Here is a 25,506-nt window from a genome sequence, read left to right on the forward strand (position 1 = left end):
GATGCTGGAAGTTTTGGCGGTGATCTCTTCACCGTGACACTATTTACCACATATTGCTGATGTAGATGGTGGGTATACTTCGAGTTGTCTCGAGAGATCTGTACCAGGTGGGTGGATTTCTGGCTATCATATTCATGTTGGGTTGCTACAATCACCGTCGATAGCTTTGGCTGCTTTCAGGGAGATAGCTATGCTTTCTTGGGGCGGCGGTCTCAAATAAGGGGGCTATCGCAGAATTGAGAGGAACAACAAAACACATTGATTCGCCTTACTAGGAAGTATACCAAGACTAAAGACCACCGTGAACCCTCTCAAAACTCCCCATCCATGGCCTTTATTCCGTTTCCAGTCCTCCAGATGCACGCGCATCCAATCGGTATCTACATAAAGTCATCTTCCGTTTCGTCTCCCTCCTGGCCCATAGCCAACTTCCCAGCCTCATCCGCGAGGGCCATGATGTCATTGACCAGCTCTTCACTACGGCTCCGTCCAGACGCACCTTCAGGGGGCACTAGTGTATGATACGCAGCCCCTTCAGCTGCTCCGCTCCCACTAGCCCCCTCGCCCGCCGGCGCACTCGCGCTACGGACCTGGACACGGACTTCGCCAGGCACACCATCGATGCGGACGGTCTGCGTCGTACCATTAGTGTTGGCGGCTCCCGCATCCCCACTGGCAGCAGGAGGGCGGACCATCGGTCCCGGGTTCGCGCTGACAAGGTTCTGCAGGAAGGCGCTGGCGTCGGGCGAGCCATCCATGAGCCATTTGAGGCAAAGCTGGACGCGCTCGCGGCAGAAGCGGTTGTTGTCGTCGTAGAGGCAGCAGTTGAGCAGGGCAACTATGCCGTTGTGCTGGACAATCTGCAGTTGGACTGTTGGGTTGCCGGGCGAGGTGTGGCCAGGCGGGGGCTGTAGCAGCGCGGCGAGAATCGAAAGTACTTGGCCCTTGATTCCTGACCAGGGGAACTCATAGGCCGGTTCGGACAGCGGCGGAGGGGGCGGAGGTGGAGGTGGCGGGTTGGCTGGGTACCCGGATGATCCTGCTTGTCCCTCTCCACCAGCTGCCGACGATGCAGGTGCAGTGGGCGGGACTGGTGCCGGACGCCCGCCCGCGAAGGGAATTTTCTCGACACCAACGTCAAGTCCTTCAAGAAGCTTCAGGAGCTCGTAGACGGTGACGTAGTCGACGAGGTGTTGGCGTAACGGGTGAATGTCAGCGATGGTGTAGAGGAAGTCAAGATACTGGACAAGACCATCCTTGGCTCGTTCCAGATCCCAATTGTCCACAGGGAAGTCGGCCGGATCCAAGTCTCCCTTGCGTACATCCCCCTGAATCTGCATGAGAGCCACACACTCGGGCACAATGCGGCTGCGGAATATCCCGTACAGGAAATTCAACATCTTGGCAAACTTGAGATCCTCTCCAGGCTGCCAGTCTGGGCTATCGGCGGGCGGTGCCACCGGATTATATTCCTTCGAGGGATGGAAGGTTGTCCGCGACAGGAATGTTATGAGACGAAGTAGCACTGTCTGTGCGGGAGATATAATATCTTTGGGGCTTCGGAGGGCATTCCAAGCATACGGGATGAGGGAGTTGAAGTGTATCGATTGGACAATCTGGGCACTGATTTGGAATATCAGGGATTGCTCATCCTTTTCCCAGACTGCGATAAAAACAAGCATTTCCCGTAGCAAGTTCTTGCCGCAGTCCGTGGCCAAAAGCAGTCGGCATCGTGCATGCTGTAAGCTCTCGCCAAAGCGGGTAGGACCTGTACCGGCCGATTCCAGGATGCACGACTTAACTATCATGTGTAAAGCTTCGATCTGTTTGGGATCCAATATGTTGGGTACTTCTGTGAGCAAGCCAGTCATGGGACCTTCGCCGTACGAGTCGTCGTCATCTGGATCTTCCTCATACTCATCATACTCCGGGGCATAGTTTGGTGTCGGCTGTGTGCGTATCTCTGGGTTATACTCGGGGTATTTTTCTGAAGGGTCCTCGTCCACCTGCGGAGATTTGGCCGCCTCATCCTGCTCCACGTGCTCTGGCCCTGCGTAGCGTTGCATGAGGTTGGCCTCACATTGCTTTATGCGTTCAGGGACCAAGTCGAGCGAATACATGCTGAGACTGGAATCTCCGACGTTCGGGATGCGCGTAGATTCCCACCAGACATCAAGCTCGTGAGACACATGACCGTAGGCCCTGTCTTGTTCGTACTTGTCAGGCTCGTCGGGATTCCATTGGGAAACGACCTTGATCGCCTCGTCGTAAATATCAGGTTTCCATGCCCACATCTCTTGCGGTGTGTAGTTCCAGGCTAGATTCCAATCCGACGGAAGCCAATGGTTCTTTTGCTCCTCGTCTTGTGCCTCGAAGTATTCGCGACAAATTGCGGCTGCTGCATCGCACATCTTGGAGTTGCGCTTGAGCCAATTCGACATTTCTGTCCTGAGATAGTAGCTTCTCGGACCGGCATACTCCAACACAGGTTCGTGTCGGTCTTCGGGGCCAGGGTTGTTGTCCACATCCGGCGACTCAATGAGCACGCGATACCAGAACGTCATTTTGTTGCGGTCATTCTTGGCAATCCAGTTGTGAGCTTGCTGTAGCGAGGTGACCAGTACCTTCTTGTCTGAATCGAGGGTTAGTCAACTGCCTCTTTCAGAAGGGGATGGGCATACTTACACAGTTCGGTAATCTCATTGAGCTTGACCCTTGACGCATCGTCTTCGGGCATTTCGCCGTCGATGCCTTTGCTCGTGACATTGACACAAAGGCATATAGCCTCGTATACCTCGTGATCGAAGTTGATGGCTGCAGAGAGATCTTGGGGGATCTCGGGCTCTGTCGTGACCAAAAGGTTTCGAGCAATATGCATCAGCTTGATGAGCATTTGCAGAGCCTCCTTGAGGGGCACATAGTTCTTGATGATGAGGGCAGTAACCTCTTGAGTCGACACATCCGAGAACTTGGTGGGAATTAGAGGCTCTGATCGAATTCCAAGTGACTTCTCGTTCAGGTCACAGATGGCAGCACATATGGCCCGCCGAAGCCATATCCATACACGGAGATTGCTTGATAATGTTTCCCTGCGGGACGGTTAGTTCGACCGACAGCTACCCCACAGAGGGTGTGATGGCGGCTTCAAAAAAAGAACATACCGGACGTCTTTGAAGGTGTGGGTTTTCTCCATGGTCCGCGAGACGACGTTCATAACTCTCGTCATGGATAGCGGCCCCATTACTGGGCTTTGCATGTAATGTCCCTCCAGGCATATCAACCCCGCGCCAAAGGCCCTCTCTTCGATCGAGTCCGACTTCCACGCATGAGGCGGGTCTACGTCTAGCCGCCCATTAGACGACATCTTGACCGTTCCTCAAAGTTGCATGGAAATACCATGCGCGACGTTTGATTCGTGCGCCGGCTACCGTTTTTGCCCTCGAATTTTGCAAGACTTGCTCGCTTCAATGTTGGAAAGATCGAGAAGCGTGCCCCACCATGACAAACAGCCAAGAAAACCCGTGCTGTTGAGGCAAGAAAATCGGGAGCCGCAGTGCCAAAGGGTCCCAAGGATGGATATGTATTTTGCTCCCAAAAAATGATCTAAACAAATGAGGATCAATCAATATGGCAAAGCAAAGGTGAAGTGCTCGCAACCTATCGATATCAAAATCTTCGGTGGAGGTGATGAAATTTCAAGACAAGATGCTGCTGAGAGCAAGGCCCTCGCTAGGCCTTAAAGATCGGATACAAGAATCTAGTGCCCTGAATTTTGGAGGGGCAACTTTGTCAGTCATATGTGGAATTGCTGTCTCTATTAGTCAACTGCCACACCCAACGGTGCAGACACCCTGTGGCATAACGTTATCTGATCTTCTAAATTAAAACATGGTACTCCATTCTCATGCACTCGGTTTTTGAAGACTATCTTCGGCTTATTACATTTCCTCCTGATTGTTGGCACGTCCCAGCAAGTGACTGCGATGAATATTCAATAAGACAATAGTGGTACCAAGCTAATCCCAAGGCGCCTTATTGTCAAGGGGCTCGTCGTTCTCTTCGTCGAATATGTCGAACCCAATATGCGGCTTGGGATCGAGGAACCGAATAGCACCGGTTTTATGCGAGAGCTGATTGACCTTCTGAAAGTCCATTTCTGGCAAACTGGACAGGTTGAGGTTCTCTCTGAGTCGAGACTCATGTACTGACTTGGGCACGACGGGGATTCCTCTTTGAACAGCCCAGGATAAGCAGACCTTGGTCTTGATGTTAGAATGATTCCGAAGGCAGGTTGGATTAATTTAAAACGGACCTGGGCTGGACTCTTATCCAGCTTTGTTGCAATTTCCAGTATCTGGTCCAATGTCTGTCAGCCCTTTTACCGCCCGATTGCGCTACCTGAAGCCCGAAGCCAGTAACTCACCTCATTGTCTTCAACAGGCCTGGGCTGCCCCTTGTGGGCCCGTACAACCCCGACAGGACGGCCTCCAAGTGGTTGATGAGCCATCACGAGAATGCCATGTTGCCTGGAGCAATCGACCAGCTCAACCTGGGGGAGATATCTGTGCATTCCAGTTCAGCGCTCTGGCGTGCTTATATTTACGGCGAACTTACGGGTGCAACTCAACCTGGTTGATTGCTGGGATGATTCTCGCGGTTTCCAAGAGTTTTCTCGTTTTCAGGAGGTTGAAGTTCGAGAGGCCTGCCATTGGATCCGCGTTAGCACTCAACTTTGCGATGAACAGTACGCAGGCCGTACCAATGGATTTTGCTTTGCCACTCTCCACGAGAGCTTCCATTGCCTTCCAGGTTGCCGCATAGTTTCGAGAGAGCTCGTAATTGATCACGGGTTTGTTGTTGCCGCTTGGATGCCGGATGGTTTGGAGACGATCGTCTGCTCTATAAGCGTGAGGGACTGCGAAGCCTTCCATTAGCTGAAATCCAAGGTGGTTAGATTAGGTACGTTGCAAGCTACAGTGCATTAAGTATAGATCAACTAAAATATGAAGATGTTAGCCTTGCCTTTTGGTGAGATTGAATCACGAACCGTATTCCAAACCCAGGTCACTGAGTGTTTGTTGCAGTGCTTTAGCTACCACGCTGGGGTCATGTGCAGTCTGTGGGCTAGAGACCATTCAGTAATGACTCTTGGATCTTTTAATTATACAGACATTATAGTTACTTACAGTTTGGACGTCACAAAGATCTGGCTGCGAGGAACATTCGATTCCCTAATACCCAAGCCGATCTCCTTCTCATTACCATAGGCTGCCGCACCATCTATGTGTCTGTAGCCAAGCTCCAACGCCAGCTTGACCGCAGCGGTAACTTTGGAGTTGCCACCGTCCGACTGGAAGGTACCCAGTGCTATTGCCGGGACGCTCGCTCCGTTGTTCAGCGTGAAGTTTTGCGGCAGAGTCATGTTTGATAGTTGGGCAGAGCTGATCAACCCCTGCGAAGTGATACCGTAGAACAAAGTGAAGAGGTGAGCAAAGTAGATATGGATTGCTACATTGAGCAAGCCACACCGGAACCAATGTTCCCTTTGCTCCCAAAAAGTTGCCAATGTTGCACTTTCCAAGCGATCGGCGCCAGAGCCTTACACGTAAGATATGTCCTCATTGGAGGCGTCGGCGCTTGGCTGCATCCTCGGTGTTCTCTACCCCGCTACACCCCCTGGAGGTTACAGCCAGCTCGAGCCAATAGACGTTATGTGTTGGTAGCCATGTTGGTAGTTGTTTGCATTTGTGCGACCCCTTGAGCTGGATGCGCTTCCGGCCCTCTCGAGTGCATCTTCCGGCAGATCAAAAGGCTGGGGTGGCTTGGGGGCTGAGATACAATACAGGAGCAGAGCCCGATGCTGAGATGCCCCAAAAGGCTCCTTCCCAACCATAGAGACTTCTAGTCTAAATGATTTCCCAAAAACCTTAGTGTTTCATTGACTGACTCTACAAGGTGGCATTAACATGATGGCTATGGTGGATATTGACGAGAGCGTAGTAAAAGGTGATAACCCAAGTTTCCCCCATGCTATGTACACTACATATTGACTCTTCAAGTTCTTCCGTCCTTGAAGAATGTCTTGGAGGTGAAAGCATCAGGAGAGTCTGCCTGGGCGAAGGCTACCCGGGTGGATGTGGAACATGAGGACGGAAGTACTGAAAGCTACTTCATGAAGGTATCGCCTCCTATTAGTGCTTGCGTATTCATGACCTCATCGCTGACAAATGAAAGGTGTCCAAAGGTCTGCATGGCCGCGAATCCTTGAAGGGAGAATTCGAATCTACTTCAGCAATCTATGCGATCACTCCTGAGTTCTGCCCCAAACCGATTGCTTGGGGCACTTTCGAGTCAGATCCAGACTCGCATTTCTATATCTGCAAGTTCTACGATTTTGTCGAAGACGAACTACCGGCCCCAAAAGCCTTCGGATCGAGCTTGGCAAAGTTACACTCCTCACACACATCTCCCGGCGGTCAGTACGGCTTCCATGTCGTGACGTATAACGGTGACCTCCCCCAAGATAACAGCTGGTCGGAAAGCTGGGAAGCCTTTTTCTTGAATGGCTTCCAGCATGTTCTGAGAATACGCGAGCAGAGAGGCGGTAAATGCTCAGAGCTGGATGACCTGCTCCCGGACATGTTTGAGAAAGTCATCCCCAGGCTTCTCCGACCCCTCGAGACTGGTGGCAACCACATTGAACCCTCACTCGTCCACGGAGATCTCTGGTGTGGGAATGCGGCCATGGTAGACGAGGATACAGAAGAGGGCATCATCTATGACCCTTCGAGCTTCTGGGGCCACAACGAGTGTATATGCCCCCTCTGTCCACCCATTCTCGAAGACCGCAACTATATTGAATGTACTAATATCATAGACAGATGAATTGGGAAATTGGCGTCCGGAACGCAACAAGTTCTCTCGGAAGTATTTCAACACATACCATGCTCATTGTCCAAAGTCCGCTCCAGAAGAGGACTACGACGACAGGAACGCTCTCTATGCGATGTAAATGAAATACCTGTTGATAGATCTGTGTGACCATTGACTTACATATACGGAAACTTTAGGCGTTTCAACCTCAATGCAGCAACGCTGTTCCCGAGCCAGAGCACCTACTTGAATATGTAAGAGCATAAGACCCTAAGCGTTACCACATTATATTACTAATTATTTTTAGGGTCATTGAGGAGATGAGGAGACTCATTGAAAAGTTCCCCAATGGATATGAAGGGGACCAGCCCCGGGTAGATATCCAGCGGCGCCAGCAGCTGAACTCAACCTCGTTCAATGTCAACACTTACAAAGAAGCAGATGGAGAACAGCCAGTACCTCATGATTCTAATTCTCCGATGTTGAGGGAGGTCCATGCAAGTCAATTAGCGAACTGATTTATATATGTTGCTAGTTTAGAAATTGCGTATATATGTATTCTTGATTCCGCTGATTAGTATCCCGTTAACGAAGATTCTTCAACGCAACGAGCTTGACACCGTGGCGTAGTTACTCCAATCTGAAACGAACGATTCTTATCAGGTCCAAAGACTTTTTACTTGTAGTTCCCGTGAATGAGTAACGCACAGTTGTGATTGGTGTGTCTACCGCCGATGCTGGGCACTTGCAAGGGTTGTCGGGAAAGCCCCTCAGCCGTCAACTCGGTAACCTACTAGGAACTGCGGAATGAACAAGACTTCTTGTCCTGAAAGCTTGCTTAATACATGTAACTCTAGCCTTATCAGCCTTGCAATGAATCCTGAGGATAATTTGTCTTCTGCAGAGTGCATCCTCTCGATTCAATCCCAATACCCTTCAGTTCAATGAACAACAGCTACAGACGACACTGTACTCGAAAAGAAGTATCCAGGCTCTAGGCTGATATGGACCAGGTTCGATACCAAGAGCCTTAGCACCCACGCTCTTGATGGCTAATGGCACATTACAGTTTCGTAAACGATCCCTTATCCACGTGCTGTCTCGGCAGGACACGGATCGGTCCGACACTCCAACAATCGTTGCGCGATCCACAACGGTACAGAGCAATTTATCATTGCTGGATATTTCCGGAGATACTGGAGGCGACAAGGGCCCTTTGGGTCTGAACACACTCTTCGAACCTGAACACGCAACCCCCGAAGTTGACCTCGTCTTCATACATGGCTTGGGCGGCGGGAGCCGGAAGACATGGTCAAAATCGCTTGATCCTCTGCATTACTGGCCCAAAGCCTGGCTACCAGACGATCCTGAATTCCAGCATGTCAGAGTCCACACATTTGGATACAAGGCGGACTGGGGTGAGCGACGGCAAAGCATGCTGGGTATCCACGACTTCGCCCAATCACTCCTAGGCGAGATAAAGAACGATCCTCTAATTCGAAGGGACAATACCCGGCTGATACTGGTCGGTCATAGCATGGGAGGCTGCGTTGCAAAGAAGGCCTATATTCTTGCGCGGCAAGATGCTTCGAGCAAGAATATCGCTGACCGTATACAATCCATTTTCTTCTTGGGGACCCCACATCGCGGTTCCGATCTTGCCACTATATTACAGAGTATGCTGGCGGTAGCCTGGGGATCAAAGCCCTACGTCAACGATCTCCTTCCCAATTGTGCCACTTTGGCCGAGATTAACGACGTTTTCCGTCATTACGCTTCGGATCTTCGACTTTGGTCGTTCTATGAGACTTTGCCAGTCAACGCTAAAGTTCTCAATAAGATAGTGGTGGAGAAATACTCTGCTACGCTGGGATACGGCAACGAAGAAATAGCCGCAATGGATGCTGACCACCGCCATGTCTGCAAATTCGACAGTCTATCTGACCCCAACTACAAGAAGTTACGGAACGCATTATGTACCGCCGTTGATTTGGCCAGAGTCAGGAGTAAGCAACTGACGCCAACTACTCACTGATCCTTTGACTAATATAACATGCCTTTTAGCTTTTGAAGCCACGCCCAAAGACACAATGATGAAAGTGGAAATCCTACTCGGTGTCTCCGACGCAACATACGAAGATGACCTCATGTCATTGCAAGAGCTAAAACATCCGGGATCTTGTTCATGGCTGTCTAGGCTACCTCATTTGACGGAATGGTTAACAAATGCCGAGAGGGCAAATGCCCCTATATTCTGGCTCACCGGTCGGCCTGCCACTGGTAAATCGGTACTCTCAAGCTACATGGTAGATCAGATACGGGAGTCGGGGTTCATGTGCAGCTACTTCTTCTTCAAGCACGGGAAGGCCGGGAGATCTTCATTGGCCGACTGCTTGCGTGGCCTTGCTCATCAAATGGCAACTCAGGACCAAACCATGGCACAACGGATCGAGCAACTAGATCGCGATGGAGAGTCGTGGGATCAGGGTGACGAGAAATCCATGTGGCGCAAGCTATTTGTGAATGGGATATTCAAGACTGGCCGTGTAGCTAACCATGTTTGGGTGATTGATGGCCTTGATGAGTGCTCCAAATCCTCAAACTGGTTCAGGCTGATCCCCCAGTTACCACCAGGCTTACGGATCTTCATGACAAGTCGCAGCAACGATGAGATCGAGCGAGGTTTGAGTTCGCTAGGGTCTCGTGTTCGAGTTCAACCGTTAGTGACTTCAGATACCGGTAGGCACCTCCATTCATTTCAACGTCAAATCATACGTCTTCACTATGAACCTCCTCTAACGTTGCTGCAGCTCATGATATGCATGCGTTTCTGAGAACCAAGCTAGAGGATCTATCCCTGGAGAATATCGATGGACTCTGTAACCGGATCCTGACCAAATCCCAGGGCTCGTTTCTCTGGGTCCGTCTCGTACTACAGGAATTCGAGAACGCCTACACAGACGAGGACATCGAGGCCATTTTGAAAGAGGTTCCAGAAGACTTGTACCAGATGTATACGCGGATGCTAGCTACGATCCAAAGTGAGCGCAGAAGGTCAAAGCTTGCCAAGTCGATCCTTACCTGGGTTGCATTAGCTGGACGCCCCCTATCAACAGACGAACTACGCTGTGCTATTCGTCTAGACATCAACGAGACGCCGCACAATATTGAGAAGGCAATACCGACCGTTTGTGGACAACTAGTCTTCGTAGATCAATCATCCAGAGTCCATATGATCCACGAGACGGCTCGGGAGTTTATACTAGACGAGGATCTGGATTCCGGCCTGGCAGTTCGAAAAGGGGAGCGTCATGGCCACTTGGCATTCATACTATGTAGGTATCTCACAACGGATGTCCTAAGGAACTCGCACGGGTTCAAACCGGCGCGAACGTCAAAACTAGCCGCCGTCCTTGATACATCTTTGGTTGACTATGCCGCAAAGTTCTTCTCGGAACACCTTTACCGGTCAAACTCGGAGGATGATGCGCCTATGAGGGAGCTCTGCAATTTTCTGAGAACAAATATACTATTCTGGCTCGAGATGATTGCTGGACAAGGGGACCTACAGCCTGTCAATCGGACAGCTGTCAACATTGCTGGGTATCTTCGTCGGCGAACGAAATACGTCCCTCCTGTCGACAAGGACATTCAGCTGGTCGATGCCTGGGCAACTGACCTCATTCGCGTCAGCGCTAGATTTCGATCCAAGCTACTAACTTGTCCATCCGCCATACACTATCTAATCCCGCCATTTTGCCCTACCGAATCCATGATCTCGACACTGTTCGTCGTTCCTACTAGATCATTGACGGTCAAAGGCGCACGAGAATCGGAGTGGGATGATTGCTTAGTGAGAGTCGATTTCGCGAAAGGGCAAACCACAGCACTAGCGCACGGTACTGTTTCTTTTGCTGTTGGGCTGTCTACGGGACAGATCTCCTTATACGATGCTATATCTATCCAGCATATCTCGCTTATGCGTCATCCTGAACGGGTTAGGTTCTTGGAGTTCAGTCCCGACGAACGCATGCTTGCTGCAGGCGGGCAAAAGCATATCAGCATATGGGAGCCTCAGAGCGGAACCAGAATTTGGACAACTAGCGTTGCATCGCCGCCGTTGGCCATGACGTTTCTTAATCCAGACTGCTTGATTCATGCTAACCGGGCTAACCAGATCGTGACCACGTGAGCTATCCAGCCCCTGTAGGATGTGAGGTTCTTCCACTGATGGTTCTATAGATACATCGAAAACGGGCAGACGTCGATTACGTCGTGGGACAATAAAGATACAGAGTCACCGCTACCCGATCAGCCTCCTAGTAAGGCAACCATCTCAATAAATCTCGGACTCCTAGCTGTGGGCTATCGGAGCCACCCAATATCCATCATTGATTTGCACTCGGGCGCACTTGTGGGCAGTTGTGCGTCGGGGAAGGCGAACGGAATCGATGCCATGTCTTTCAACCCCAGCCCCGATGTCTTCGCCTTGGTCGTGTCAAACCAAGGCGGAGACCTTCTCATTTTTGATCCTCGGACGGCAACGTTACAGTTCCAGAGATCGAATGTCTTTGCGCACACGCTGTCGTGCTCAACCGACGGGAGGAGCCTGGTCACCGGCGACTCCCGCGGGACCGTCGAGGTATACGAATTTGACGGGCCCGAGAGCACTGCCCTGACTCTGATTTACCGCATCGGCGTCCATGAAGAGGCTGTAAAGGACGTTCGCTTCAGCGAAGATGGGCTGCGTATCGTCGACTGCCGAGAGGCCCAGGTCCGCGTTTGGGAACCTGCCATCCTCGTGCAGAAGGATGCTGATATCGAGAGCCAGAGCGACATCAGTAGCCAGATGACGATTGCCATGAGGACCTCTGGCTCAGTAGTGTCAGTAGAGCGCCCGGAGATCACATCGCTCGTGTCAATCTCGACCGGAGACCACATCATTTGCGGTAAAAGCAACGGCGAAGTATCAATATGGTGCGCCTTGGATGGAAGAGAGCTGGAAGTTCTGTATAGCCATTCTCGTGGTGCATCTGTGGTGGCAGCAGCTGTTGCAGACGAGCGTGGAATCGTCGCCACAGCTGACGAGTCCGGCAGAGTCCTAGTCGTGCTGGTGGAGACTACTAGCCCGTATTGGCAGGATGCACATGTTTTGGTGGACAAGAGAGTTGGATGTGCCATATCGAACATGATGGTCAGCCCGTCGCAAGACCGCTTGCTTATATGCGGCAAAACACGTAACGAACTCTGGGATCTACCCTCGGGTGAGCTAGTTAGAGACAGGGAACACACTACCGAGGGGTTGCATGTCGCGGTCGCTCACCCCAGATGTCAGGAAAAGCTGATCTTGTTCACGACTACCTCTTACCGGGAACTATCATGGTCGACCTACGAGGAGGTTGAGCCTAGACACGACGTTCAGCTCATACGCACAAGTCAATTCTCGCCAGGAAATGTGGTCAGCGCGAGCTACCATGGCTCAGAATTGGTTGTTGAGTGTATCAGAGTGACCGGGGACGGCGCTGGTACGCGTATATGCTATTGGATCGGGGATGCCTTCGACGAAGTCCACAATGAAGGAGCCGCTATCATCGGCTCAAATATCGAGCTTCTCAGCCCCGTACTACGTGAGGTCATAGCAGTCATGGGGACGACATTGATATTCATAGACAAGGAACTCTGGATATGCAGCCTGGATTTAACCACCTTCAATACGGCACCGTATGCCAAACGGCACTTCTTCATTTTATCAGAATGGCTAAACGTCAACGGAGATATGATGTTCTCATTCACTTCGAAGAAGGAGTTCATTTTTGTTAATAAGGGTGGCCTCGTCATCATCAAGGGAGGATTGGACTTTTCTGAAGTCGTCACCCTCTCGCCTCAACAAGGCTGGACAGTCCAAGCCGGAAGCATGCATAGAAGGACCTCTAGCAGTATAACGGCAACCCCTGGTTGATTGGGTACAGTAATACAACCTTTGGATAAGGCTCGCAATAGCCCATAGGGCTTGCAATAGGAGTCATTAATGGAACACAACAAATTCTCAAAGCCTTGCATGGCTGCAACTTCCAGTACCTTGACATGTTTACTAGAATACGTATGGGTAGAGGAACTGTTGTTGTTGTATTTATTTCATGTTTATTGGTATCAATAGGATGGTAAGTAGGAACAACCGTATTGCACAACCCCAGTGCTCACCCTTCGGCCTTAGATCGGTTTCCCGGCAACCTTCATCGGGTGGGCCTCCGTGTTGAACACGTACTGGTTGTCGTGAGTGGCGGAAACTTGCCAAGGAGCCTCCTGCGATATGCATTAGTGACCAGACTTCCTTGAGTACCTTAAAACGAACATGGAGTTGGAGGAGAAGAAGAAGAAAAACAGAGAAAGAGGGGGTTCAGTTCTAGCCGACTTACATCTGCTTGGATCATGTAGAGGTACTTCAGCACCTCGGCAAACCAGAAGCTGTCCTGGAAGTCCGTAAACGACCCGCCATTGGGCGCATTGACATTCGTGACCTCCGAGAACCCGGCACCGACAGAGCACGTGGCGTTGATGCTCTTGAAAGCCGTCCAAGCCCAGTCCTGGTATTTGGAGTCGCCCGTGGCACGGTAGGCGTAGTACCAGCTTTCGATGACCTCGGGCCGTAGGATGTAGTAGCTGCTAGTGATCCAAAATCCAGCCTCTTTGTAGAAGTTGGCCTGGTCGGCGGGCGCGGCAGGGTTATTCGATGTGTTCGCGGCCTTACCGTCTTGCCATGCGAAGCCCTCCGGGCCGATACCAGTCACCGTCGCGGTGTAGGTCTCGTGGCAGCTGTATGCGAGCTCGATGCCGAATTGGACGTATTCGGGCTTGTCCAAAGTAAGACCGCCCAGGATGAAGTTGCCACCATCGAAACATGCCACTGTGATCATGGGTTAGTAATTGGCTTTCTCTTGCTGCGATGTTAGACTTACGGTGTCCTGATCGATAGGAAAGCTGGTCTTTGCCCTCGTAAGCAGACAAGAACGTCATGTCTGGTCGTGTGGACGGGTGGGATGCGAGATACTTGATACTCGAATCGGCCGCCTCGATCCACGAGTCCCTGTACGAGGCGAATCTGGACGTATCGTACAAATACATCTTGATGAGGTATTCGTAGTAACTGTCGGTACCGCCATTCCAGCCGCCTGAAGAATCCACGAAGTTGCCATTGTTGACATCCACATTGGTACCGAGCAGACCCGGCCATGGCTCACCGGACGCAGGCTTGGGGTTCAAGAGGTACGACTCGGCCTTCTGCGACAGTTCCGCGTACTCCGTGTTGCCCGTCTTGTCGCTCAGTCTGGTCCACTCCAAGACCAAAGTCCCGATCGTGGCAAGACCATTGGTCGTCGAGTTTGTTGTTCTCGGGGGTTGGAACAGCAAGTCATTGATGGGGACACCACTGGGCGTGTCGAAGCCAACCTTTAAGTTGTCTGCCAAATGCGTGGCTTGCTTCAGGATTGCGTCTAGCTGCGTACCGTTGATACCGTACGTTCCTGACGGCACACTCGACAGCAGATCGTGGGCTAACGGGGTGTCAGTTAAGGTTCATATATCCTGTGAGCTCTACACACCTGAAAGAAGGCCACCCAAGTAGCGAATCGTCGTCTCGAAGAGAGAAATGGTGTCACCCGAATTGCTGGACTTGTCAAAGTTGATTGTCTGAATGTAATCCACGATTTGCCCAATAACGGTAGCATCTTCCATGACGATTGCCGTGGAGAGTGCGTCTATTGCGCTGGCGCCCCATCCGTTTCTGCATCATAGAGTTAGTTTAGAGCCCTCATGTCCCTGTCGTTGGCGTTATGTCACCCACCTGTCATTCTCGAAGGATTTGGCAATTGGCTTCAGCGAGTCGTTGGGAAACGCATATTGGTAGTAACCGGCCCATGCACGATCAAAGGCTTCTTTGACAGCAGCCGCTTTGTCCGGGTTCGCCGTGTACGTAGGACCTCGGGCTCGGATACCGTACACTTGCGCGACGGAGCCCAGCAAGGCCAACAGCCAAGCAGAAGACACCATGGTCGTGGATGAGTATACGGATGACTATCCCGACCGAAGAGATTGGACCGGAGTACGACGAAAGGATATAGTGAAGGCGTGAGGGCCTGCAAGGTGAGACAAAAAAACAGGTGGCCGGCCCTGGACAGAATCTCGGGTGAGAGATCTGTGCTGAGCGAGTGAGTGAGTGGATGAGTGCAGGGTGCGAGCGAAGGGACAAGCAGGATCGGACAATGTCTCGAGCCAAATACTGTACCTTATGTACTATTTCATAACTCAAGTCAGAAACCTTCGGTAGGTACCTCCAGTCTACACACCTACTGAACGAGCATCTCTGGGCTCCTTCCCTGATGCGAGCACACATGAAATGTGGGGGGGGGGGGGAATGAATACTCAGTAACGAGTGATGGTGTAAGCGGCCTGCATGATAGGGCATAATAGAAAGCGCGCTTGACACTTTTCTTCTGCAACTGCCCTGCATGAGTGAGTACTGACATGAGATGATGCCTTTCCAAGACAAATAAGGGCAGTCAGTAGACTAGGCAGGCTACCCTGGTGGCACAGCTGATTCAATGGTCTGCACTTTGCAGCTCGAGGCTCTCTAGTGAGTGTCGATCATCCAGTGACGACGGAGGGACCCAAAGGAAAGGGAGAGTTTAGAGTATGACTTGTGGTATGCAGGTATGTTATGTACCTACTTACTTGGGTAACCATGCAGACACGAGAGCGGGCGAAGAGGGTACAGCAGCATCATCATCTTTTCCGCATGCTCACACCTGCCCTGGAGCCGAGACACATTAGACTGGTCTTGTGTACTTCAGCTCAGGAACGCGAACCTGTGATGAGGGTAGCAATAGGCTTAGGTAGCGTTACAAGAGTGTGCCCAAGCGAGTGGTGTTGTGCAACGGAGCTACCAATACACTGTCAATCCACTTTACTTGTACACATAGGTTACCTGCTTGTCAAAAGAATTCGCCTATGGCTGGCAAGGCTGTTCCGAAGATCAGCTGCAGGTTGTATTTCCGAGCGTTTCTTTTCTAGGTGACGATCGCGCCATATCGGGTGGAAGCGATTGCCTGAATTGCCAAACCTGGGATCTTGACCTGTATGTGGACGGGAAAAGAGAAGCAGACAATTATGCGACTGGGTCGGAGATTGCACGGTGAGCTCATCGCGGGTCCGTTTCTTTGGGACTCAGTGAACAAAGTAGGAAAAGAAGTGCATCGGAACGGTTGTCGGAAAGAAAACATGGCTTGGAGCCTGCAGTCTGCAGTTGACCTTACGACTTGAGGCTGCAGGGAGGTGCATCTAATCACGGGCTTCGAAGATAATGCAGGCATTAGCGAGGTGGGTGGTGGGCAGGAGCAGCTAGCAGGGAGATCCGAGTCATTTGATATAGGACAGGTTGTCGGAAGCCAGAGATTTTCAGAGACAAGTTCTGGTACAGTATTGGTGATAGCTCGAGATTGCGGGCGTTGCTCCTGCCTCATGCCACCCGTTCTCTCATCGGATATTGGTCTAACCCCAAGATTACCCCAAAACAGGCCTGGAATTGGTGTGGGGAAAGTCTTAGCATAAGCTCGACGCCTCCCGCCTCCCGTGCCGTCTGCTTGGCTGTCTTCCACACCAACACCAATCCATTCAGCTATACCGTGGTGGTCCACTGGTGCGAAAGGGGTTGAGTCGAATGACTCTTTTTCTCGGCGTGTGGTCAAATGACTGACAAGAGATGGATTCCGGGCACACCTCGGCCTGTGGAAATCCTGCTTGTAGAACTTCGTTCTTTTCTTCGGACCGAGTTGAAGGGATTCCTCTTTCTGGAAATCGCAAATTCCTTGTAGAAGAAAGTGTCCAATAGTAATCGAGATCATCGCTGCATTCAACACACCGCACATGCTTCCTAGACATGTTCTATCTGCTATCTTGCCAAGAGATGCATTGCAACCCAGAGCCGGCCGGCTTCTAGTCATTATGCCAGCCACGTACATAAGCAGGTAACATAGGCTACGACGTCAGTGTCCTGCATTAGGAAGCTGGATTCACCGACTACGTCTAGACCCTCGCATCTTGCTTCCTGTAGGCTGCTCACCTGCTCATGTGGCTATCGCACTTAGTTATGTAATCAGCAATGAATGGACAGTGTCGTGCAAACCACCCTTGGCAAGATAACCACGGACAGATGCAAAACGGCAGAAACAACCGGTGAAACAACTGTTCATCTGTTCTTTCTGTTTCCGACTTGTCAGGTGGTTACCCATGGTCTCGGCTGCTGCTGCGCCTATAACTTTGCTTTGTGGTCCGTCCAATGGACCTTCCTGAATAGTGTAGCATATATCGGCACTCGCGGAACAATCGGTGGCCCATGGCCTGTTGCTGAAGAATGCGACGCAGGACCAAGCAAGCCATGCAGCGAGGCGCCATTGGCCATCAGCTTTAACATTCAGATGTTTAGATACTTGCGTAACATTGACAACAGTGCTGATCCCAAGAATGCCACCAGCCCCGTGGGGTAAAGTATTGTGTGACTCGTGGACGTGAATGGGAACAGGAGAATATGATCTACTCCTTTTCACGCAATTTGGCGAGTGCAGCGGCTATGCCATCGCTCAATGGATCGTCCTCTTTGCGACTGGACGGTTTCTCAAGAGCTGCAGTCTTCTTGGACTCTTCTATAGCAGCTGCCAGCATAGCCTCCTCATCATCTGCATCCTCAGGATTCCAGACCTGGGGCTGAGAGGGTTTGTTCTGCGATTTCTCTCCCTGCGGTGGGCCAGGCGTTTGGCTGCCTCGTGACGCACTTGCTGCAAGCGCGGCGGGCATATCTCGAAGCGGCACTGTGCTCAGAGGAACGGCCGATTCCATGGCATTGTTACTGCTCTCACTTGGAAGTAGGCCTCTTCTGGCAGCCTTTTGGACCCGGAAGGGCTCTTCGACAACGCTGCACCACTTCTTGACCTTCTTCTCTCCCCAGCCGCCGATGACTGCAACCTGTTCAGGGTCTGCGTTGACGGCGTTGCGGACGCTGCCAAAGGCGCTCACCAGCGACACGGCGTCTGCCTTGTTGATGCCTCTAGGCACAGTAACAAACTCGACCAACTTCTCTGTGTAGCTCGTGGCTTGCTGGCCTTTGATGCCTGCGAAACTGGCGTGCTCGTACGACTTGTAAAGCTCGAGGTAGCGTGCGGCTTCGGCGGCGGACCAGCAGAGGATAACGGTCACGTTGTTGACCAAGGACGTCTTTGAAAGCTCGCGCAACGAGTCCTCGTGGTTGGGAATGTCGACCATGGTCAAGAGGATCCTCAGATTGTACCTGCCTTGCAGATCACGTATTCTCTTATATATGTATTCCGGGTGGAGCCGATGGTACTTCAAGCTGAGGAACAGGGCACACGTCGTCAAACCTAGGCCGTAGTCGGCCGGGATATCGCTGTACTCCCATGCCACCGATTTCAAGGAGGCCAGCACCGGGTTGCCTTTCTGCCTAGGAGAGACGAGGATGTTGGAGCCGGAACCGCGCTGGGGAAGTGCCTGGGGCGTGGGCTGCACAATCTTAGGCCCGGCCGCCGGGGAGTTGGCGGAGGGTGGTGCTTTGTCCAGTCGCTGAGGCGTCGGCTGTTGGATGCGCGCTGCAGGAGCCGGCTTGGTGGGATTGGAGGGCGCTGTTCTAGATGAAGAAGACGCAAGGGCGTCTAGAAGGTCTGCATCCGCGCCATAATCATCGTCATCCATGGTGTCTGGCGATTGACCGTTGGTGCTCAGTCGTACCGGTGGTTGATTGAACGTTGCATGACGCGACCTAACCTTAGAGGTTGCCTTAGGTGAGCTATGTCATTCGTGGGGTCCCTTCAATCAATTGAATTGCCAGGCCCCACTTGATCTCGTTCTCGAATGCCAGGCACCAGGCAGCCAGGCGGCTCGACGGTAGGTGAATGATTTCGTCCTGCACCACACGCTATGCTTCGCAATAACTCGTTTATCTTTTCAGTTACAAGCAAATGATTGAAACTCTGCAAGCCAGCTCAGCTCATTTGGGCTATGTTGTTATGCATGTAGTACGCGATCGTGGGTCTATTGCATTCCTGGTTCTAACCCCTTCCCCTGAAGTTTGTTGTTCAAAGGAGCTCAATAACGATCGAAATGTTGGCTTGAACATGCCTGGATGACGAAAAGAAAAAACGGTACAGGTAGGTAAATTATTACTCTCAGTAATTCAGCCACAGGCGATGCCATTCTCTAACTATTGTCGCGACAGGTCTGGCGCATATGTCGCCGAGAATCATGGCAGCAGCAAAATGCTATAATTTACATAGCTATATGACCCCAAAGTGAATAATTCGATCCAGGTTACCCTTCGAGTAGACCGATACTATTAAACACGGACGATAGTTCATGCACTTTTCAAACCCCAGAAGTTCGGCAAAATCTAGCACTGGCCGAATTGGCCATCCGTTTTCGCTGCAGGCCATAGCCTAAGGTTACCCCTGAACCTGACTTCCCACATGAATGCCGACAACTGTATCTTTTTCAGGATTGCCATGATTTCCAGGATTGCCTTTCCCTGGTCGATGACTCATATCATAGAGCACTGCGACCACATTTGCAGCGATGAGAGCTACTGTTCCAAAGCGTTAGCCAGTGTCTGGGACACGAGGTGCGTCTTTGAATGGGAATTTACACATAACCAGACACACGACAGACGCGAGCACGATCCGATGCTTCGACGATGCGTCTCCATGTGAAAACATGTCTCCGTTGTGTCTCCGTAGCAGTCATCCAGTAACACTGAGGGACCGACAAGAAGTATGTAGCAAGTGCAGCGAGGGAATAGGGAAAGGATGTCGAGATTGGCCGCGTATAGAAACCTTAACTGGTTGGGTATATACCTCGTATATATAGCGGTACTTTGAAACATTCATCGTTACCGTATGATACCATGCCCTTGTTGGTCGAGTTTGTTTATACGCAGTTTGTACGTACCTTGGCTGGGCAAGTGCCGCTCAACAGCAAACCCGCAATGTCAATCTGAAGCGGCTAATCCGAGATGTTCAGCGTGATTGTCCCATTTACGGGCGTAATATTGACGAAAGACTACCCCCGAGGAACAAACAGTAGCTAGAGTCAATGCCTCTACCACGAGAGCTCATGGGACCCTTGGGCTATATCTTCATGGAAGTATGTTTGTCTTGTTCATCATTATCGAACAACACCATCAAACCTTTACACGCTTCTGGGGGTATGCCCGTATGCCTTGAGTCTGCGAGTCCTCGGAATCATTTGTCTCTTCAGGATGGCGCTTCCCCATCTTCCGTCTACTCCTACAACTTTCACCAGATAGATATTTTCCTTAAGTGTCCGATCCACCTTAGCATGGAATTGTCGTATTATTGTCACTACATCGGACCGCTTCTAGCTGGGCAGCGCATCAATAGTCTTGGACATCTCACTTTGAGAAATATTAAGGTCAGCACCAGCTTTTATGAACAATTTCAAGAGGCAACATTGATTTAGAGAGCTGTGAGCCTATTGGGGCTTAGTAGATGCATTGCCACATGTCACAGGATTTACATATGTACATGTATGTACAGGTAAATATGATTTTATTTGTTCATTCTTATTGATTATGTACATAGATAAGACGGTCCCTCTCTATTGCTAAGAGCCCTCGGTGACGTCTACTTTAATGTTGGGCGGTCTTAATATAACTTCCAATTCTTTTTATCAGAATCAGGGCCAAATAAACCACCGAACATTGCGTTTTCAGTCGTTGTAGCAGGCTTCCTTTTTAGGCCAAGGCCTCCCGCCTCTCGAGCTTGACGTCCAGGTTCTCGTAGTAAGTCAGGCCGCCCTTGTAGATATAGTCGCCCTTGTTCACGACGGTGATCTTGAAGGTGCGGAAGAACTGCAGGGGCGCCTTGTACAGCTCCATGTTGGCGATCTCGCGGCCGAGGCAGACGCGGGCGCCGTAGCCAAAGGCCATGTTGTACTTGTTGTATTCCTTGGTGCGGTCCGGGTCCTCGAGCCAGCGCTCCGGACGGAACTCCTCCGCGTCGTCGCCGTAGATGCGCGGGTCACGGTGCACGATCCACGGGTTGCACGTCAGCTCCATGCCCTCGGGCACGAACTGGCCGAACAGGGTCAGGCCTCCAGGGGGCGCCAGGCGAGGGAAGATGTTGGGCGCCGACGGGTTGAGCCGCATCGACTCCTTCACCACGGCGAGGTAGTAGGGGCAGTGCTGCTGCACCTCCTCGTACTGCGGCATGGCGGACAGGTGGCCCGCGGCGGTGGCGGCGTCCAGTTCCGTAACCAGCTTCTCGAGGACGCCCGGGTGCGACCAGATCTCGCGCATGAGCGCCTGGAAGGCGGTGCCTGTGGTGTCAGCGCCGGCCATGAGTACAAGCAGGATCTCGGCTCTGATGTATTCGAGATCCAAAGGCTCTCCCATGTCATCGCGTGCTTCGATGAAACTGGATGGGGACCAACGTTAGTTTCTATCTGTCACGTGCGCAGAGACGTTCGAAGACTTACGTTTGTAATAGGTCGATCCGTCCGCCTGTCTTTCCGTTCTCAATATCCGCATACCGCTTCGCAATCAGCCTATCGCGGAACCTCATCAAAGTACCGATACCACTGTCCTGTTCGGGGCTGGCGACCAGGTACTTGCCCAAAAAGGTGCTCTTCACCCAGTTTGTGAAGGGGTACAAACGGGCCATGATACCAAACGCGACCAAGCCATCGTGGAATCCCTGAATCAAGCCGCCAACGTCGGTCTCCTGATCGATGAAACCGAAAGGCGCACCAAACCCGACTTCGCTGATGATGTCGTACGCCATGTAGACAGCCCAGTTGGCAAAATCGCACGTCTTGCCCGTCTGGGCGAACAGTGTGTCGAGTTTGCCGATCCATTTCGTAATGTTGGCGTCGATGAGCGGCTCCATGCGCTTGATGTTGCTGAAGCTGTAGGGACCCGCGGCGATCTTGCGGAAATAAGAATGAGCCTTGTGGTCCTGCATGTTGAACATGGACTCGGTCTCGCCAAAGCTACCGGTGATATAGTGCTTTGACTTGTTGGCATTGCGGCTATAGATGTCGGGTAGCTTGGTGGCATCCGACACAATGAGCAAAGATGGTGTTATCCGCACGATTGGGCCTACGGTAACAAGACGGCATCAATAAGCAATGTCCTTCGAGAATCATACTGGCAGTGGATGTAAGAAGATCATACCATGCTTCTTGTGTAGAGCCTGGACGACATAAGGCTCGTCCGTCTTCACATTGTGGTAGGTAAGCCAGAGGCGAGTGACGCCTGCCCAGAAGGGACCAGGGAATTTGGCCAAAGGATGGAAGAAGTGGTTGTACACGATCTGGTAGACAACCTTGAATAGCACATACGTTACGCCCAGGAGGACGACGTTGACGAAGCTCAGCAGCGCCATCGTGAGCCAGTAATATCAAAGACAAAGAAGCTTACGAGTGATAGTCGTTGTCTAACATCCGCCCGGGGCGCGCAGACTATATCATGAATTCTCCTTCCCCAGAGATCAGGATAGCGGAGCGAACGAGCATGAAGAGAGCAGCATGTGATCAAAATCAGGATCAACACTGTTTCCTACGCTGCATGATAGCTTGATCCATGCCATCATCTCCATGCTACTAATGAACTCCACTGCGTCGTGGCACCTTGGGAGGATGCTAAAACCTGATACATACCGATTTCTGAACCATACCAGGCTAAGTATGTAGTACGTACTTGAGTTTTGGTTCTGGTTCGCTCTGAGAGTCTGGCTCCTCTGTGCAGTCCGACGCCAATAACAGATACATCCCCGCAAATTACGATGTAGTAGTAGCAAGGTGCGAGCGAACCCAGCGTTGTGCCCAGCGGACGAAGAGTCTGGGTGGCATGATGGGTTCGGCATGACTTCCAGTTCAGGATGAGAGATCAGCGGCCGGAAAGGGGAGACTCACCGACAGCCATGCCCCTAAAGTCCCTTGTCCCGTCAAGATTGTCCCGGAGGAACCCCCCGGCAGGACCCCCGGGTATCTGTCCCAGGCCTCATCGCTAAGCATCTTACCGAGTCCGGCACTGCAAGATTCGTCACAGGTGTGGTGGTAGAAGACGATGCGGCGCAGAACCGAATGGACTGCAATTGGACCTCATGTCTCTGGCCATATACTGTGAAAACAGCTCAGTCAATTTTATTCTCGAAATGCGTACGTGAAAGGGTCGGAGAATTCCGTCGTTTAGTAAGTCTTTAAATCAACCTACTGGCGAGCATCCGAGAGCTAAAGTGTGGATTGCCAAGGCAGTATTTGCCCCTAGCACCTGGACCGCCCACAATGTCAGAGGCAAACAGCCCGATAAACAGCCCTAGGCAGCTAGTTTCCAGCCCTGCGAGCCCTGCAAGATGGGGGTACTTTTTGCTGGAGCCAAGAAGCCTGAATCTTTTTTTGAGCTTCACCTTCATGATGAGCAGGCCGATGCCTTGACCGCCAACCGGTGTCGCTGAACCTGTCTGAATCTCGTGGCACCTGACATGCTTCGTTTTTCTGGGCTCAATTGCATTGATGCATGCATATATGTATGTGCAATTGATGTTGCAGATTTTCTCGAACGCTCTCTCCTTGGCTAAAAGCTACGTTGGGCCTGCGATGCAGCATCTTGCCCATTTCGGGCACATTCATTACTTTTTCGGCCCAAGTGGCAGCTGCAATTGCAACGGTCTGCAGCTCGGGTGGGGTTTCTCGGATGTCGCTAACGCTACCTAGCAATACATGCATACGAAGGAATGGTGGATGTTTTGAGAAAACCTGGAACCTTGCGAACCAAATCCTCCATACGAGACACCAGTGCGAAGGTACTGTACTGCACATCCCGCTAGCCGTCAATCGTTACTCCTTAGTGTTCTCCTCATTGGAAGAACTCGACTTCTGCTCGACTGGGACATCCTTGGTTTGTGTAGGATCTGCATACTCTGTGCCCTGTTGATAGTATGAGTGGTATGAAATGATGGCCGCCTGGAGGTTTTGCTAACGACCTCGTCTACCCAATTAGGAACAGTTCACAACTTGCGAAAACTATTATGCCTTGGGTTATGTATCCTGCGCCTCGCTTGTGCTTCCGTGTAATCCTCGAAGCAGCCACTGCGAACCCACTTTTGCCATAGCTGAGTTGGGCCATCCAGTACGCAGGCCATCCCATCCAGTACTGGGCTATCCCCTCACTCAACTGCGACAATCTGCAAAGTTTGTATGGAACGAGCAAAAGGTACAAGGAACAGCCTGGTAACATGGTTATTGACATGGGAGCGCCTCCTGTTACTGCTCGAGTCAGTCTGCGACCTCGAAGGCCTCTCAGCCGTCTCCCGTCAGGCCATTGTCAGGTCGGTCATCGACGCAGGTGACGGGCACTGACCTAGGGGAATATGAGGATGTTCAGAAGGTGCATATACGTATGCATCTCGCTTAATACACAGCTTCTATGCATGCTCGCTTGCCCGTCGCATGTGAAACTGCAAACCCCTGACAGGATGCATACTATTAATGACGTCGGCTACACAGTCAACTCGGCTGTCAGCTGTCAGGGCAAGACTTGCTGTGTCTGTGTGCTCAGAGTACTGTCCACAGTACTGTCCAGAGAATCGGAAAGCAGACAGGCAGGCTAGTGTCTGTTCCACTATCGGGTTCTGCCCGGCTGCCCGGCTTACCATCGCTACGCTGCCAGGGTGGTAACCAAACAAACCGGAATCGTGGAACCAGTAGCTAGCAGCAAACTCGGATCAAGGAGCGTCTCGACGCTTCCGGGTATCGCTGTTGTTTCGCATGCTGGTCTATCCTTGACAGCACCTCACCTCTGATCGGCACCACATAGCAGGGCTCATATCCGAACTCAGACCACCCTATACTCTGGGAGAGCTAGCATTGGGCAGCCTAGGGACATTGCCCCCCACCCGGAATCGAGCCGTCTTGGGCGATTATCTACGAATGGGGAATGGGGGTGGGACTGAGTCATGGGAAACAGTAAGGCCTATCACTGCACATGATACTGGCGCACAGAATATCGCGAGCAGAGCCCTCTCGGAAACCGGGGTATCGTCGCCTTACAAGTGGCTCTTGATGGACCTTGCCGTATCACCAGAAATTGCAAGGTTTCTAGTGCTGGCGGATGGGGTGAAAGAAATCCCAAGAGCATGTAGATATCTATCTCTACGTTCGCATCGAAGGCCAGCAGACTCCGCCGCCAAATTTCCAGGGTTACTCTACGGTAACGGCAACGCGAGATCAGCCGCATATGTCCCAAGCTAATCCCAAAGTCTGTACCATGCCACAGGTTAATCGCTCGGCAGGACCCCTGAGGCGTATCTCGCGACACGGCCAGGCGGTACATTCGATGGGAGAAGGTACTGTAATATCCGAAGACTTTGGACTTACCAAGGAGCCAAGGTGGTGCTGCATCTGTGTATGCCGTGGCTGATATGCCGGTCCGCGTCCCGAGGAGTAGGGGCGGTACCACTTATCTACTGATGTAGTCCAATCCCAAGAACTACCTCGTCTAAATAGCAAATGTACCCGTGCCCCCGGGTTCGTTAAGTTATTTCTTATACGTTGCATTCG

The 25,506-nt window shown here is 51.6% G+C and overlaps 7 protein-coding genes across 7 annotated transcripts; 2 read left to right on the forward strand and 5 right to left on the reverse strand.

The window, feature by feature from the left end:
• Positions 1–380: 380 nt before the first annotated feature.
• PG985_002202 (Essential cytoplasmic protein) lies at positions 381–3,364 on the reverse strand (the record flags this gene model as incomplete). The annotated part of the gene is made up of 3 exons (XM_066821971.1): positions 381–2,632; positions 2,686–3,089; positions 3,162–3,364. 3 exons carry the CDS (start codon positions 3,362–3,364, stop codon positions 381–383), a joined length of 2,859 nt encoding a protein of 952 aa, XP_066689403.1.
• A 652-nt stretch (positions 3,365–4,016) lies between these two features.
• Positions 4,017–5,422, reverse strand: PG985_002203 (aldo-keto reductase; the record flags this gene model as incomplete). The annotated part of the gene is made up of 6 exons (XM_066821972.1): positions 4,017–4,256; positions 4,313–4,354; positions 4,424–4,562; positions 4,615–4,915; positions 5,048–5,124; positions 5,187–5,422. 6 exons carry the CDS (start codon positions 5,420–5,422, stop codon positions 4,017–4,019), a joined length of 1,035 nt encoding a protein of 344 aa, XP_066689404.1.
• Positions 5,423–6,019: 597 nt separating this feature from the next.
• On the forward strand, positions 6,020–7,391 carry PG985_002204 (Aldo/keto reductase; the record flags this gene model as incomplete). Its single annotated transcript, XM_066821973.1, has 5 exons — positions 6,020–6,178; positions 6,235–6,811; positions 6,882–7,008; positions 7,071–7,127; positions 7,181–7,391. Coding segments are annotated over 5 exons (1,131 nt in total), but the record flags the coding sequence as incomplete, so codon positions are not given.
• A 530-nt stretch (positions 7,392–7,921) lies between these two features.
• On the forward strand, positions 7,922–12,832 carry PG985_002205 (WD40 repeat-like protein; the record flags this gene model as incomplete). Its single annotated transcript, XM_066821974.1, has 4 exons — positions 7,922–8,879; positions 8,938–9,612; positions 9,684–11,061; positions 11,116–12,832. 4 exons carry the CDS (start codon positions 7,922–7,924, stop codon positions 12,830–12,832), a joined length of 4,728 nt encoding a protein of 1,575 aa, XP_066689406.1.
• Positions 12,833–13,083: 251 nt separating this feature from the next.
• Positions 13,084–14,919, reverse strand: PG985_002206 (Seven-hairpin glycosidase; the record flags this gene model as incomplete). The annotated part of the gene is made up of 5 exons (XM_066821975.1): positions 13,084–13,176; positions 13,290–13,777; positions 13,830–14,423; positions 14,472–14,653; positions 14,714–14,919. The coding sequence occupies 5 exons, from the start codon at positions 14,917–14,919 to the stop codon at positions 13,084–13,086; spliced, it is 1,563 nt and encodes a 520-aa protein (XP_066689407.1).
• Positions 14,920–17,457: 2,538 nt separating this feature from the next.
• On the reverse strand, positions 17,458–18,627 carry PG985_002207 (Mating-type switching protein swi10; the record flags this gene model as incomplete). The annotated part of the gene is made up of 1 exon (XM_066821976.1): positions 17,458–18,627. One exon carries the CDS (start codon positions 18,625–18,627, stop codon positions 17,458–17,460), a length of 1,170 nt encoding a protein of 389 aa, XP_066689408.1.
• A 2,053-nt stretch (positions 18,628–20,680) lies between these two features.
• On the reverse strand, positions 20,681–22,331 carry PG985_002208 (cytochrome P450 monooxygenase oxidoreductase; the record flags this gene model as incomplete). The annotated part of the gene is made up of 3 exons (XM_066821977.1): positions 20,681–21,362; positions 21,424–22,045; positions 22,121–22,331. The coding sequence occupies 3 exons, from the start codon at positions 22,329–22,331 to the stop codon at positions 20,681–20,683; spliced, it is 1,515 nt and encodes a 504-aa protein (XP_066689409.1).
• Between the last annotated feature and the right edge of the window lie 3,175 nt (positions 22,332–25,506).

This window comes from Apiospora marii (genome assembly GCF_038362585.1).
Source record: "Apiospora marii strain CBS 49790 chromosome Unknown utg000002l_segment0_segment0, whole genome shotgun sequence".
In the NCBI taxonomy this organism is placed as follows: Eukaryota; Fungi; Ascomycota; class Sordariomycetes; order Amphisphaeriales; family Apiosporaceae; genus Apiospora; species Apiospora marii.